Source organism: Camellia sinensis, chromosome 15, assembly GCF_055761805.1.
Source record: "Camellia sinensis isolate YWXY chromosome 15, ASM5576180v1, whole genome shotgun sequence".
In the NCBI taxonomy this organism is placed as follows: Eukaryota; Viridiplantae; Streptophyta; class Magnoliopsida; order Ericales; family Theaceae; genus Camellia; species Camellia sinensis.
In genome coordinates this window covers 18,798,875-18,815,756 of record NC_138975.1, presented here as the reverse complement: position 1 = coordinate 18,815,756, position 16,882 = coordinate 18,798,875, and the positions used below count along the sequence as shown (strand labels likewise).

The 16,882-nt window shown below is 36.6% G+C and overlaps 1 protein-coding gene across 1 annotated transcript in view; it reads right to left on the bottom strand.

Annotated features, from left to right (window-relative positions):
- The window catches only part of LOC114314245 (nuclear poly(A) polymerase 4), a 51,172-nt gene extending 35,471 nt beyond the window's left edge, over positions 1 to 15,701 (bottom strand). The window contains 13 exon segments of the mRNA XM_082910335.1: positions 8,654 to 8,710; positions 8,713 to 8,763; positions 8,861 to 8,941; positions 9,268 to 10,128; positions 10,324 to 10,488; positions 10,586 to 10,915; positions 10,993 to 11,055; positions 11,158 to 11,271; positions 12,267 to 12,428; positions 12,521 to 12,583; positions 13,600 to 13,707; positions 14,756 to 14,833; positions 14,929 to 15,701. Of these exon segments, the coding sequence (XP_082766461.1) occupies positions 8,654 to 8,710; positions 8,713 to 8,763; positions 8,861 to 8,941; positions 9,268 to 10,128; positions 10,324 to 10,488; positions 10,586 to 10,915; positions 10,993 to 11,055; positions 11,158 to 11,271; positions 12,267 to 12,428; positions 12,521 to 12,583; positions 13,600 to 13,707; positions 14,756 to 14,833; positions 14,929 to 15,060 (2,265 nt within the window). The 5' untranslated portion in view covers positions 15,061 to 15,701.
- Between the last annotated feature and the right edge of the window lie 1,181 nt (positions 15,702 to 16,882).

Sequence of the window (16,882 nt, the reverse complement as noted above, 5' to 3'; positions counted from 1 at the left end):
CAAGGTCAATAGGTCTCCCATTCCCAGCAGGAGTGTCGTCCCCAATCTTTTCTTTCTGTCCGTTACTGGCCATCTATTCTTCTTTCTTTTCCACAGACGACGCCAAATTGTGTGAGTGATTTTCTGACCCCACTGCCAACTCAGTAATCAGCTGGAGAGCACTAGCAGAATAGATGACACCTGGCTGACCTGCAATAAAAAGAGAAGATTCCGGCGGTGGTTCGTCCACCCGGGGGCACTCCAACGATCAAGTCAGTATATCTCTCAAAGATAATTAATTGCTAAACTCACTGTTCAGAATATAAATTGCGTACCTTAGACCCATAGGGGTGCCTTTCTTTTATAATCAATTCAATCCTAGTCCGAATAGAAGCCTAGCTTCAATGAACCTCTACTCAATACTTATCCAGGACTTTTTAATAGATAGAGATAAACTTCCTAAGAACTCTATCCTTATCCAAGCTGAGTCCCCTTATCATTCTAGGATTTTTGTGCCCTATCCGTTTATCCCGGATTCTAATATCTTCGGAGATAGCCTCGGCCTTGCCGAGATAACCTCGGCGTCATGACCAGGACACGTGGCACCTCGGCTGACACGTCGGCATCACCTTGGCCACGTGTTGGTCCTTAGAAAATATATCTCCACACTTATTGTGTTATTTCTTTTGGGCGTTACACATATCATATCATATGATGAGATTATGAGCAAGGAAAATGATATGAAAATTCATTTTCGGGGCTTAATTTATAGACCCAGTTACGTGGATGACTTATGTGGCAAGCCACATATATAACCTATTTATTTATAAAACACTAAGTCAACTAGAAGTTTTGAATGTCTAGGGAACCTTCTCCATGGGGTCCATCATTCATTTTAGGGATTCTGAGCAAGTTTTTCATCCCATCTTCGCCTGAAAACATTTCGAAGACGGTGGAATTCTAGCCAATTACAATATTCAAAAACTTTTTTTACAACATTCAGAAAAAATTGACTCTCCATTTGGTTTTGCGATTTCAATGAGGAGCAAAGAAGAGAGAGAAGAAGACATGCGCGAAGCCTAAGAAGATTAAGCACAAGAAGAAGGTTAATCTTGTTATGCTTCAATTTTATGAGGTTGATGATTCTAGGCAAGTTTAGAGGTTGAGGAAAGAGTGTCCGAATGGTGAGTGTGAAGTGTGGTTCAGAGTGATGAACCTATTTGACCTATGATCTAACAATAGTGTGGCCATCTCCAACTCTTAATTAAAATTTGATTGAAATTTGAGTAAAAACTTTATTTGATATAAATCACTTTAATTGATAGATTTTAGTATAAATTTGACTACAAACTTCACTAATGGCTAAGTGCTACATTTCAGAGTCACAAAATAACATTAAAATTTTTGAATAAACCTTTGTGTCTTCTTTGATTTGGCTAAAAATTTGAGTAAAATGTAGGAGCTTTCACATAGGTTTGAAACAAGGATTGGGGAATGCCATCCATTTAACAAAACTATTACCTTGTGTATTTCTAGTGAAATGGTAATTATATAGTTATGGGATCTGAGATGGTTTTCAATTTCATTACCTTCTTGCTTGTGGTTTTGAAACCTTTTGGAGTTCTTTCTTTTCTCTTTCTTTCTTATATTATAGGAATGTCGTTCATGGAAGTGATTCAGTTAACAGTATTATGACAAAGACTACATTGTGATTTCTAGTTAGCACTGTGAATTGGAATCTGTTACTCATTGGATTATTGTTTTTATGCTGATGGATTGTCTTCAAGAAGATGCCCCATATTGCATATTCGGGCGAGGAAAATTATGTGGATGTAGTGGGGTTGTTATTGTATTATGGTCATGTTAATAGAAAATGACATTTTCTTGCTTTTCTATGTCTATTTGAGATTGTTATGATCACTTGGAAAAAGACCTTTATATCAATGTACCACTTTGTGAATCACATGCATCGACAATATGTAACTTTATGACTTTAATACAAATGTAGTGGGTTTCAATGTTAATATGATAACTAATTTATTCATTTGATTTTGTATTGAGTCATGTAACTTTATATTGTTATGCATCAAATCTTATGGAATTTGGTTTGCGAATGCATACGGTTGAGGAAATTGCTCCATTTACCAAAGGTTTTTATTGACCATTTGCATGTCATGTTCTTTAAAAATAAATAAATAAATAATAATAATAATAATAATAATAATAATAATAATGTTCAATTGTTCATTTGTGATCAAGTTATTAGATTCCCTTTATCTGAATCGTTTTGTCTCTTGTATTTACTTATAATAATGGCCTTTAGTGCATCACATTTTGAATGAACTTTAAAATAAATTTGAAACCAAAATTCACATCTTACAAATTGAAGCAAGCAATGCAAGAATTTAAAAACTACAACCAAGATAAAACAATCCAAAATCCCAATTCAAAATTTATTATAAATCACTTTCATTCAAGTGTAACAAAGACATTGTTCACAGACCATTATCAAATAGGCACAAGTTTTAAAACTTTTGTAAAAAACACTACTTATAGACTATTGCCACCTGTCCTGCCCTGTATTTTGTTACTCGGATAACATTACTAATATTCATTAATTAAGTCCATTTACAAATGACAATTCATCCTTTGATGAAAAGATGAATAATTAAATACACATGTTCCCTCTCGTGATACAACAATGTCATTTACATACAAATAGGAGAAATACCCTGAGGCTTACATGTTGCCATGAATTTGACTTGGTCAAATTCAAGAATTTGTGCCTTGGTTGCTACTCTGCTTTGAAGCGTCAGGTTCGGTGTTCGGTGTTGATTTGGGTTATTATTTTGGGTCTTCTACAACTCTAGTTTGAAGATTTTGGTTCATCTATTTGGTAAGGTCTTTCCTCTTGATTATTTGGAATTCACCTAAGGGTGGTTTGTGAGACCATTCGTGTCTTGTTTGTAATCGTTTGGAAACTTTTTGGTTGATAGTGAAATCGAATTTTGATCTCATGGACGTACCTCACATTGAGGGAACCACACAAAAATATTCTTGTGTTGCTTTTTATTTAATTTTTTCACATTAATTTTTATTCCTATTGATTGATTTATTTGTGGAGAATCATATTCTTCCTAACAACTAGTATCCGAGCTTATGATTTATTTGGGTTTATTTATTTGTGTAAATCAATGGAGGGGAATGTGGATCGTATGTCTAGCTTCAATGGAAGTAATTGGGTAACTTGAAAAACTAAAATGGAGGACCTATTATTTTCTAAAGATTTGTATGGGCGTATTGAGGGTGACAGCGGCAAACCCAATGGTATGCAAGATAATGAATGGAAGAGACTTAATCGAAAAGCCGTTGGTGTTATTCGTCAATGGATTGATGACAATGTGTTTCATCATGTTGCTACTGAAACTTCTACACATGATTTATGGAAAAAATTAAAAGGCCTTTATGACAGAAAATCAACCACAAATAAAGTTTTTATATTTCGTAAGTTGGTTAATTTAAAATATAAAGAGGGCAGCCCTATTTCGGAACATTTGAATGAAATAAAGAGTATTGTTAACTAACTTGCTTCTATGAAAATTATTTTTGATGATGAGTTGCAGGTTTTGATGCTACTTAGTTCTTTGCCCGAAAGTTAGGAGACTTTGGTTGTGACAGTTAGTAATTCGGCGCCCGATGGAGTTGTTACAATAGGCCAAGTCACTTGTAGCTTATTGAATGAAGAAACTAGAAGAAAATCAACGGGTTCCTCTCATTCGGAAGCATTTGTTGTGAGAGGCCGAAGCAAAACAAGGGGGAGGAGTAAGACTTCTCATAGTCGTGATCAAAGCCGTGACAAATCAAAAGATAGTTCTTTTTCAAAGAAAGGCATTGAGTGCTATTATTGCCATGAGAAAGGGCACATAAACCGAGAATGCCGAAAGCTCAAGAACAAGGAGAAAAGGCATGACAAAAGTGTGGATAAGAAGCAAGAAGACACAACGGCGGTTACTACCAATGGTGATCTCATGGTCGTTTGTGAAGATGATTGTATCAATTTTGTGGGCCGATAGAGCAATTGGGTGATTGATTCCGATGCTTCTTTTTATGTGACTTCTCGAGTTGATTTCTTCACTTCCTACACCAAAGGAGATGATGGTTCTGTTCGAATGGGTAATGAAGGTTTGTTCAAGATTATTGGCATGGGTGATGTTTGCTTGGAAACAAATTTAGGCTGTAAGTTGTTGTTTAAAGATGTGAGGCATGTTCCTGACATTCGCCTCAATTTGATCTCTACCAAGAAGCTAGATGATGAAGGCTTCAACAATAATTTGGTGATGGAATATAGAAGCTCACAAAGGATTCTTTGGTGGTGGCTAAGTGCAAGAAGACTCATACACTTTATTCGATGCAAAAAATTTTTTGTAAAGGTGTTGTTAATGCACTTGAAGATGATAATTTTACCGAATTGTGGCACAAGCGGCTTGGGCACATGAGTGAAAAGGGGCTGCAAGTTTTGTTCAAGAAAGAACTTCTACTTGGTTTGAAAGGTACACATCTTAAAACTTGTGTTCATTGTTTGGCGGGTAAACAATGTAGAGTTTCTTTTCATAAAAATGTTACTTCTAGGAAAGAAAATGTTTTGGAGTTGATTCATTCGGATGTTTGTGGTCCTTTGAAAGTTAGAACACATGTGGTGTACTTTATTTTGTTGCTTTTGTTGATGATTATTCAAGGAAAGTTTGGACTTTTATACTAAAAACTAAAAATCAAGTTTTAGAAGTATTTAAGCATATTCAGGCCAAGGTTGAAAGAGAAACAGGGGCAGAAATTGAAGTGCATCCGATCAGACAATTGTGGTGAATACATTGGGCCATTTGATGAGTATTGTCGCAGCCAAGGTATTTGGTACTAAAAGACAGTTAAGGAGACTCCTCAACAAAATGGCGTTGCCGAGAGGATGAACTGTACCATTATAGAAAGAATAAGATGTTTGCTTTCACAAGCTAAATTGCCAAGATCCTTTTAGGGTGAGGTAATGAGGACAGCGGTTGATGTGATCAATTTGTCTCCTTTCTATCCTTTGAATGGTGATGTTCCAGAAAGAGTTTGGACCGGTAAAGATGTGTCTTATGAGCACTTGAGAGTGCTTTGTTGTCGAGCTTTTGTTCACATTCTAAAGGATGAGAGGTCCAAGATTGATAGTAAGTCAAAATAATGTATTTTTCCTGGCTATGGGCGTGATGAATTCGTGTATAGATTGTGGGATCCGGTCGACAAGAAAGTTATTCGAAGCCGTGATGTTGTGTTTCTTGAAGACCAAACAATTGAAGACTTTGGCAAAGGTGATCAACCGGAGCCAAAAACTAGTGATCTCATTGACATAGATCCATCTCCTTCATCTTCAGTTGATGATGAAAATGGGGGAGATGTGCAGCCACCTATTGAAGATGTAGAGGATGATGCTAATCCTAATGAAGTTGAGCCAGAAATTGAGGAAGAGCATCCAACTCAAGAACCGCCACCACAACTTGAGTTGAGGAAATCTACAAGGGACCGACAACCTTCAAGAAAGTATCCTCTCAATGAATTTGTGTTGATTTCCGATCAAGGGGAGCCTGAGAGCTACCAAGAAGCAGTTGAGCATGCAAAGAAAGATGATTGGAAAAAAGCCATGGACGAGGAGATGAATTCCTTGCTTGAAAACCAGACTTATGATTTAGTGAAGTTGCCTAAAGGGAGGAAAATTCTGAAAAATAAGTGGGTCTTCAAATTGAAGAATGATGACAAGAATCTGAGGTACAAGGCACGTCTTGTTGTGAAAGGTTTTGAGCAAAAGAAAGGTATTGACTTTGATGAGATTTTCTCGCCAGTTGTGAAGATGTCTTCTATTCGGATTGTACTTGGCATGGCTGCAAGTATGAACCTTGAAGTTAAGCAACTTAATGTGAAGACCGCATTTCTGCATGGTGATCTTGAAGAAAAAATTTACATGGAGCAACCGGAAGGTTTTGTGGAGAAAGGGAAAGAGAAATTTGTTTGCAAATTGAAGAAAAGTTTGTATGGCCTTAAGCAAGCCCCGCGGCAATGGTACAAAAAATTTGACTCATTCATGATAAATAATGGTTTTTCTAAAACCACTTCGGACCATTGTGTGTTTGTGAAAAATTTCCCAAATGGTAAATTTATTATTCTTTTGCTTTATGTTGATGACATGTTGATTGTGGGTCAAGATTCTACCATGATAAACAGGTTGAAATCGGAGTTGAGCAAGTCTTTTGCTATGAAAGATTTGGGACCGGCAAAGCAAATTCTTGGTATGAAAATTGTTCGTGATCGCAAAGAGGGGCTGATTTGGTTATCTCAAGAAAGCTACATTGAGAAAGTTCTTGAAAGGTTCAACAAGAATAAAGCAAAGCCGGTTGGTTGTCCACTTGCAGGTCACTTCAAGTTTAGTTCAAATCAATGTCCTACAAGTGAGAAAGACAAGGAAGAGATGCTGAAAGTTCCTTATGCTTCAACAGTTGGTTCTTTGATGTACGCCATGGTTTGTACAAGGCCGGATATTGCTCACGCTATTGGTGTGGTTAGTCGTTTTCTCTCTAATCCGGGTAAAGAACATTGGGCAGCGGTAAAATGGATTCTAAGGTATCTTCGAGGGACTTCGAAGGTGTGTTTGTGTTTTGGGGATGGTAAACCGATGCTTGATGGGTTCACAGATTCTGACATGGCTGGTGATGTTGATTTTAGAAAATCTACTTCGGGGTATTTGATGACTTTTGCAGGGGGAGCTGTGGCATGGCAATCTAAATTACAAAAATGTGTTGCTCTCTCAACTACCGAAGCTGAATTTATTGCTATTACAGAAGTTTGCAAATAAGAGTTATGGTTGAAGAAATTTTTGCAAGAGTTGGGTTTGAAGCAATAAAAGTATGTGCTTTATTGTGATAGTCAAAGTGCTATTCACTTGAGTAAAAATTCTACTTTTCATTCGAGATCGAAACACATTGATGTGAGATACCATTGGATTCGTGATGTGTTAGATTCGAAGTTATTACAACTCGAAAAGATTCACACAGATGATAATATTTCAGATATGTTGACAAAGACTTTGTCGAGAGACAAACATTTGAAGTGTCGAACTTTGGCGGGTATGGTTGATGTCTCCACCTAAGTTGGTAGGGGGGAATTGTTGGGTATACCTCCTTATTGGAGTGTGGGACCCAATTAGTTTGTTAAAAAGTTTTAATTTGACTTGATTTAGGTATAATATATTTTTATATATTATATTTGAGGAAACCCAATCCAATTTAAAAACAATTAAGGTTTGATTACAAAACCCTAGATTCACAATATATAATTATTGATATTGTTTTTCGCAAGAAAAAAGGAGGAGTACGGCTGCTATAATTTGATTAATCAGTTCGTGCCTTTTGGAATTGGTGGCATAGTGCTGCGGTTTGCTATACTATAGTAAAACAATTAGTTTTTGGCTTTGGGATTTGTGGAGTAGCAGCAAATTAATTTTGTGCATTTTGTTTGGATGCTTTGGTAAAGTTGATTTGGGTCGTTATTTTGAATCTTTTACAATTCTGATTCTGAAGATTTTGGTTCATCTATTTGGTGAGGTCTTTCCTCTTGTTTATTTGTGATTATTTAGAATTCACCTAAGGGTGATTTTGTGAGACCATTCGTGTCTCGTTTGTAATCGTTTGAAACTTATTTGGTTGATAGTGGAATCGGATTTCGATCCCGTGGACGTACCTCACATTGAGTGAACCACGTAAAAATTCTTGTGTTGTTTTTTATTTAATTTTTTCGCAATTAGTTTTTATTCCCATTGATTGATTTACTTGTGGAGAATCACATCGATTTTCCCTAACATTTGGCCCAATCAAACATGTGTCGAGAGATCGAGAGAGAGAGAGAGAGAGAGAGAGAGAGAGAGAAGTTTCATATATAATATATCATTACAAGAAGCCAGCAAAGTGTTCAAGAGTAAAAGATAAAATGAGAACAAAGAAATAAACTAGAAAACCCCTTTCCCCCAAATACTCTGCTATCTGAGTTAGCCTCCGTTTGGGAAGTGGGTTAGTTTTTTGACTTTTTGACTTTTTTGGCTATTTTAACCTGGGCTAAAAAGTTTGGTTTGGGAAGGGCTTTTTGGCTTTTTGGCTTTTTGGCTTTTTTGACTTTTTTTGTGAGAGAATAATGTAATGATTATGGGTTGGATGTGATATTTTGTTTTTTGGGGCTAAAATAGCCTATTTTGTCTTTTGTGACTAAAATAGCCAAAAAAACCCCGTTTAGCTCTTGCCAAACGGAGCCTTAAGACTCCCCTACCCCCTAGTATTGTATATTATATAATACAAAGTCCTCCCCCAAAATCATTCAAAAGACACTGGGACAGTTTACCACATCCATAGAGACAAAAAGTAAAATGACCTAACATTACCGAGACTGCTAAGCCTACTAGAAATGCATCCAAAATCTTCTCCAGGAGCATTGGAAGCTTGCTCACTACTTATACAGCACAGCAAAGACGCAACAACTAAAAACTGTACACATCCGCACTCTTTGGACTTGGTCGCCACCCCACAAAGTTGAACACACACACAAGCATGCCTGGAAAAAAAAGTAACAAATGAAAGCCAGCAATGTAGATAGTACATACCCCGAACTGCTGGCTTTGTCTCTCCTGAGCAAACACGGTCTTAGTTTTAGAGCAAGGAATTCATCTGATACATACTTCTCTTTCATGCTGTTGATGTCAGGCTCATCCTGCTACACAGACAGACAAAAAACCAGAAAGAGCACTATAAAAACGAAATTGACATAAAAAAATATCTTACAATAAATACTATTCAGAATTTCAGAACACATGCCTGGTCACCGTCTTCAGTACAGATTGGGAATTAACTCCACCCTTGGCTTTCAGTACCATCCCAAGTGCAGCATTTGGCTTCAAGAAACAAAAGTGACCCAACAAAATTAGAAAACGGTTGTGTTTTCAAAAACAAAAATAATGCATGGTTCGAATGTGCAACAATAGTTTTTGAAAATTCAAAAATAAAATGAAAGTGTTAAATAAAAAGGGGCGTTTCTAGAAAACTTTAGATTTCTGTTTTTTAAAACAAAACAGAAAACAAAAACGATACCAAACGAACAATCTCCCAAACAAAGAATGAAGTTGTTAGGAGTGCACATGGTCCATTTTCCAACTTGAACGAAACAGATTAGTAACTGAACTGGAAAATGTAAAGTAAAAAAATAACTTATATTCGAAACCTCTAACTCTTCCAACAATCCATTCTGAATTACTCCGCCGCCAAACACTTCCGAGTCCGCCTCGCAAGAGTCCCCCTGGGAAGATCCCTGGTTGTTACTCCCTGCATTACCCTCACTGTTACTCGCAACAGATTCAAGCCCAACATCCTCGCAAGAGTTGATCTCATTGGCAAGGTTTGTGATGACACTTGAATATGAGATCTCTTTATCTGATTTAACTCCATCTGTGCTGGCCTCTTCACTACTTTCCATCTGCCGCAGCACTCTCCTAGTAGATCCACTTTCACCCACTTCAGCCATGCCAACTTCACATGTTCCATTATCTGAACTTCCTTTTGTTCTCACAGAACCCAATACCATAGAGTCCTTAGATGCACTGGCAAAACTATCACTAACAATGTCAGGAGAAATTGATTCCCGCCTCTCGGTTTTAATTGATTGCCGTTTCTCTGGACTTTCCTCATAATCTCTTTTCCTCTTGAAGCCTCTTTTGCCAGATCCAGACCTATGAACTTCACCATTTTCAGGATGCTGCTCACTCATTAGCCTTGGTTGTCGGGATCGTCTATAACCTTCTGGAAATACATAAGATGGAATTTGCTTTCTACGAACATGAGAGACGTAGATTTCCATCCCCGGCTTCCAAAAGATGTACTCATCAACTGTGTGCCTGAACTCATCAACTGTGCGCCTGAACTTATCAACTGTACCACAAATATCAAATTGCTGACCTTGGATTACCTCAACTTGCTTCCTCTGCAAACCCATAAAAAACGCACAATGGGAGCACTGCTTTGAAGAATCAACATAGTCATGCGGATATGGATGACACTGCAATTTCCCGGAAGTGGCCCACTCTATCTGCAAATTTTGAATCATAAACATAAATAGGAAAGAAAAATAGGTGGGGAATCACTTTCTTTTGCGTCTCTTCTACAACAACCACGAAGATAGAGAAGCACTTTTTTTTTTTTTTGGATAAGTTGGAGAAGCACAACTTAAAAGTTAACCGAAGCTCCCTCTCGCCATTAACAGTTCGAAAGGGATGGCTATTACCATCAGTGTCAGCTGCCTTAGCCGGGATTCAACCCAGCCTTTCCAAGAACGCAAATCATCAGTGTCAGCAGCAACTATGTCAACCTGCAGATAGTTTTTATAGCTTTCAAAGAACAAATATGGCTCAAACAGAGCACTCCATTGGGCTTTATTCAGCTCTATCTCCTAACACAGGCAAGATCAAGGGAAAAAGCTGATATCAGTAAAATAACACTCACCATAAGACTACACTTAAATTCAAGGGAATTGTTCACCTTCTCACCTCACAGATCTTGTTACCAAATTGGAATTGCTCCATCATGACCCAGAGAGTACTTACTGAGACATTGTAACTAGAATTCATGCAAGGGAATGTAGGTGTTATAATTGGCATATGATGAGTTCGGTCACGAGGATTTTTGCGAGGATCCCACACAGAAAAACCAAGTTCATCTTCTTCTATTCCACAAAGCATTACAGGATTTGGCCAACGCCATTGTGTATAAACCCTGAAAAATCGTGAAACCAGCATACTGGGAACTGCATTCGGATAAAGCTGACACACCCGAGCTACAAGGAGAGCCCAGTTCACACCACCAAGAAAACCAGCCACCTGCAGAAGGTGAGAAGAAAATACTATCTGTAGGACCCATTGGTAATAAAATAATGCTGAAGGAAGAAGCCACTTACATTCGAATAAACACCACGCCTTTTGGCCCAAAACTTTAAATAGCGGAGTGTTGTCTGAAAATGCTAAAATTCAGAAACAGATTAGACATTAACAAGGGCTAAGAAGACTAAATCAATGATAATATATTTCCCCAAAAACAACATACTAGCATTCGTGATTATTACCTCAAAATTTGGCACAAGCTTAAGAATCTGGTCTGCCACCCTACAGCCATTGAGACTCCGAACAGTTGGCTCATCCACATTGTACAATACAGACACATCAGAGATATCCAAATTCTGTTCACAAGGTAATAATTACCACATTACATAACAGGAAACCAAACTTCAAAACTAGAGGAAGTCCATAGCATTGCAAAGTTTGAATAAACATAGTAATGTCAGCATTATCAAAGTTTCAACAAGAGAGATACTAATTATGCTACATCTTAGCAAGTGTGCATTTATGAAAATAATGCTACACAAGTGAGATACTAATTCAACACAAGAAACAAAGGACTGTCTTCATTACAACCCCATTGCATACACCACCACATCACATCACATACTGTATACACAGCTCCATGCCGCAGTTCTGTAAAGCGAATGCAAGAAGCATCTAAAACGTGTGACAATAAAATTCAGTTCGTACTCTTTTTTTTTTTTTTTTTTCCCTGGCTGTTGCAGATCCCTTGCACAAAGAAGGCTAAGCATCTAGACAGGCAAAGGATTGAAAACATTTGAAAAAGTTTCCCCTGCCTCCATATCAATTTTAACTGTAAAGGATATTCTTCTCACCAACTGATCACATGCATTGAGGTGTCAAATTGCAGGGGGCAAGTTAAGCTCAAGACCACAGTTCTGCTAGAAGATATAATGCACATGAGGAGCAAGAAAAACAAAATTTCTAATCCACTTCCTTTTACAATTGGATCGGGTCCATCTCTTTAATTGCATCAGTTCAGACTAAGAAATACTAGAATGTGGACAAGCAATGGCACAGACACACACACTCATCGTATATCAAATTTGAAATTGCAGACACAAGCATATATTCACCTCCAAATATATATACAATACAAGTTTCAACAAAATATCACTCACGGAGAAGTTCACCAAAAAAATTACGATTCTACCACAAACCAAAACATTCACATCCCATTTTCCTTAATTATAAAGAAGAAATCCTGCTTCACATAAAGTGCCACCCCAACAAACCAGAAAAGCTAACAATATCAACAAAAGTTACTACATATAAGGCTACCACATTAAACATAATTTGATTAAACACTTACTTCTGGGACAACCAAAAGGGATATACTTGCATAAAGAAGATCAATTGATACTCCATTGAACTTAAGTTTCATAACTGGCACATGAGCATTTGGAACTGGTTGCAGTTCTGTAACTTCTTCCATCTCAGCCAGAATGTCATGTAGTATAAAGAAGAAATCTACCTGATAAAGACAACAAAGTATTAAATGAAGATACAAGTAATACAATCCAACTTCATAACACGTTAATAGAAATCACCAAATTCATAATTTACCTCCCTATTCACATAGGATGGCCCAACACATAACGTATCTATGTCAGCTCCAGGACCATGTACCTATCAGAACAGCAAGCTTACACTAAATGATCATAAATAACAAACAGAGCATACAGTGTGACCACCAGATTAAAAGCACATAATAAATAAATAAAGTTATAAAAAAAAACAGCATGCTGATATGCAAAGAACATGTGCAAACAGGATGTCCAATAATGTTTCAGAAGGTAAACGAGCAAATAACAGAGTGAAAACAATGAAGAAATTTGGTTTAAAATTCCTCACTAGGATATCTAATGGAAAAAATTTATCTACTGTCACCATCTCCCACGCCCAAATTTACTAAAGACTATTGAGTGCTTAGTCAAGACAGAAAATCAGACATAACTAATTTAGACCTTAGTAATTGAAACATTAATTGATCCATCCATCAATACATATAACCATTAACCACTACTACCCTTTATAAGATTGAACAAGAGCTAGTTTAAGACTGGAAGAATCAAACCAGGCACAATCTATAATTTCAGTCAAATTTTAAAAAAAATCTTATAGTAAGAAAATTGCTATTCTACAAGGGCTTGCACCCTAGTTTACGAGCACTCGCTTAACCTACATGTTCCAAACAAGTAAGACTCCTTGTCAACCAAAAAGGTAAATTACCAAACCTCTCAGGTTGTCCATCAACCTCTTAACCCACCCCCACCCCTAACCCATTTTTTTGTGTCTCTTTGTTTCTTCAAGCAGCATGCATGGGAAGGGTGGGTTTCTAAGAAACCTCTTAAGCCTTCACCTTAAATCAACTGTGATCAAAACTAGGTGGAAGAAAAGGTAGACCAACTTTTACCCTAGCCACCAATTGTACAATAAAATGTTAAAAATTTGTAATGCTAAACACTAACATCTAAATCCTGCATATGCACTGAATTGAAAATTCTAAACCTTAACCTTGCAAGGCAATTCATGTGACCTCTACTCAGTTTGTATAGCAATCTCAGATAGCCAGAAAATTATTTTTAAAAAAATAAAAAAAACTTACACCCCAAAGAGACAAAAGCTAACATAAATATGCTTACACCAAGTCGATAAGAACCAAAAGTCAATATAACAACATTTGCATCCTCCACCATCTGATCAGTGTACCCTCTCAGCCGAGTAAGTTGCTTCACCCAATCTTTCACAATCTAAATAAATAAAAGAGTACATCATCATAAATAGCCCAGAACAAAAACAATAGTTTAGAGTTAACATAAGAGTAAAAGAGCAGATAACTAACAAAATGAGATATCCACTACAAAAGTATATAGAACAAAAAATTTAATTGTAATCCGTTGCTTAGTAAAAGAGAAAAGAGAAACATACACTACCAAAGTCAATCAACAATAAATTTATCACACTACACATTAATCTCATTTGTTTTTCCTATTCAATATTCTATTTTGTTCAATAATATTTACTTGTTGCCCAATTCTTTAAACGCAGAGATGAGTCATCTGACCAATCAATATGTATTCGCCAATACCAATTGACGGAGAATTGCTCCATAAACAATGTGAAAACTAGAAACTATGCAGTTTGATTACATCCAACATGCCCTTGATCAACAACTTCCATGACCTTTGACAAACCTCCTACTGCCACTGTGATCACAGCCTTCCAGAATCTGGTTCCCACTAGCGTTCACACTGAGGTAAACCCCTCACCCCCATATCCAACAGTTTGGAATTCCAACCATAAAGGTATCAGATAACACATTGAGCCTACTTGACATGCCAATAAAAGTATGGTTATTTATCTCAGTTCGAAACCACTGCTGTTAATTTTGATGTTAATGCTTTTGAACAATCAAAACTATTTAACAACATAATAGGGTGTCAACAAGTTAATCCCCAATTCATAATAAACTCACTATTTTCTTCCTTCAGAAGAAGTTTTCAACATGAAGTCAAATTCACTAAACCCAACTGATCCACATTGTGTAAAAGGCCCACTCGGTCACCTACCTGGCAAAGGGTAAACCTCAATCTCATATGTTCATAAATAGTATAATTGACAAACTTTAACCCATTCCAGTGTTCATATCATAAAGCCTAGTTGTGCTTTCCATGTATAAATTTTCTGTTCGCATAAAATCAAATATTAACAAATTCAACATGATTATTCAGGTAAATTGATCACAAGACTAAACTCCATGCAATAAAATATAAGTAGACCCATTAAAAGTGCAATTACCTCCTTGATACGACCAAGAACCGCTTCTCTCTTAGCAGCTTCTTCCTTGCTTTCGTATAGCCTAACATCAACCAAAAACTTGAATACAAAACACAAAAATTTCAGCAAAAAAAAAACAAAAACAAAAACAAAATCTTTCACAAAAAACCCAAAAAGAAAAACAATACACAAACCTTCTCCAAATCCAAAGTTCTCTGTAAATCAGTCTCCGAAGGCCCTGCCTTAGATAACGGCTTCGTAACACCGAACTGCTTCGGCGATTGTGGCGGCAAAGGCGTAGCACTCGAACCCTCCGAACTCACCATTTTTTTTAAACAAAACCCTAGCCTAACCCTAAAATTCAAAATTCAAGAAACCCCTTAAGCAAAAACAAAAAAAAAAATCCGAATTTTTTTCTTCTTCTTCAGTACCGATTCAAATAATCAAACCCTAAAATTTTCATACGAAATAGCGAAACCAGAAATCGCCAGGAATCTTTTTTTGGGCAAGTATCGCCAGGAATCTTGTTTGGAAGAAAACCTAAGTCTCATAAAAACAAAAAAACAAAAATCAGAACTTTAAAGCGAATGAAACCCTAGATCACAATAGCATAAACGCATTCACCACCACGATTTGAAGAGATCCAGTGAACCGCCAATCGAATCGAAATCAGAGAGAGAAAGAGAGAGAGAGAGAGAACGCGTTCAGATGAGGTTCGAACGCGGAACCGGAGGGGAAATTATTCAATACTCCCGGAGCAATACGTGGCCATACTCCAAACCAATCACCAATTAGTTAGCCCCATGTTGTCCCCCATCTCCAACATAAATCGTGGGCCCTTGTGTCTCTTCACCAATCAAAACATTATGAAGCACCACGTGTCCATACTCTGAGAGTATTGAATAATCACCCGAACCGGAGAGACGTTTATTTTGTTTGTTGAGGGAGATATTTTATTATTGGGGATTGTTTGGGAAGGCCGGTGTGGTGGTGGTGTAGTATTTATTTCGGCTAATCCTATGCGATATATGATGATAGGTTGTTATGAAAATATCTTAAGAAAAATGCTTGGGAGTACTAAAGTGCTCCCACTAATTAGGTGGCAGTGGATTTCGTTATTAATGATGTGATGTTTTGGTTTTGGAGTTGTATTTTTTTTTTTACTTTTTTAATGCATTAGTGTTATTAGTGGTGATGTTTTTAGTGGGATGAATTTTTGTTGATATCTTAAACTCGTTCTCAACATTATTTTTTAATTTAAAAATTAAAAATTTATTAAAAAAATTAAAAAATTAAAAATTTATATCAAAAAATTAATTTTTTTTTTCTCTCTACTTTTTGCACATTTTTTTTTTGTAAAAAACTAAAAAATAATCATAAACATACTAGTTTTTTTTTTTTATCATATTTTAGCCAAAAAATCAAAAAATTATTAAAAAAGTCTGTTTCCAAATGTGGCCTTATTAGGTGAAAGATCTTAGGTGATACTTGATTGTCGGTTTACTTAGATTTCCCCCCCTAGTGCGATGTCTCGGGTCTTATATTTGAATAATATTATGTAGTAGAGTAGTATACATTACTTTCGATATTTTATTATTGTATTGGGTCGTTGAGATTTCTTTCTATTCTTACTTAACTTCTCGTAACTTTTTCGGGTTGAAAATTTTGATTTTTGGCCATTAGAATTTGTCTTGGGTTGCAAAATTAAAATTCTGTGTTTCTGGACAAAATTGCTCGTGTGGATTTGGCAATCGCTCAAGTGGATCCTCATAGGGTTTTTTAGAGTTTTCTGGGTAAAAAATAGCTTGAGCGGATTTTGGGTTTCGCTCGAGTGGATTTTGGTAGATTTTCTGGGTTCCTTTCTGGAGCAAACCGCACGTGGATGTAAAAAAATCCACTTGTGCGGAATTCCAACCGCTCGTACGGATTTTGGAGCGTTTGTCTCGAATTTCATGCTCTTTTCTTCAAAATTGATGCAAAAAACGTGATAAACATAGATTTTCATGTCTCTCTCTCTTTCTCTCTCTCTATACTCATATTTTCTCTCCCTTCTTTCTACAAACACATCCAAATCCAAACTTCTCTCTAAGATTTAGCTCAAATCTTCAAGAAATTGATAGAGCTTTTTCACCAAATCAAATAGGACGA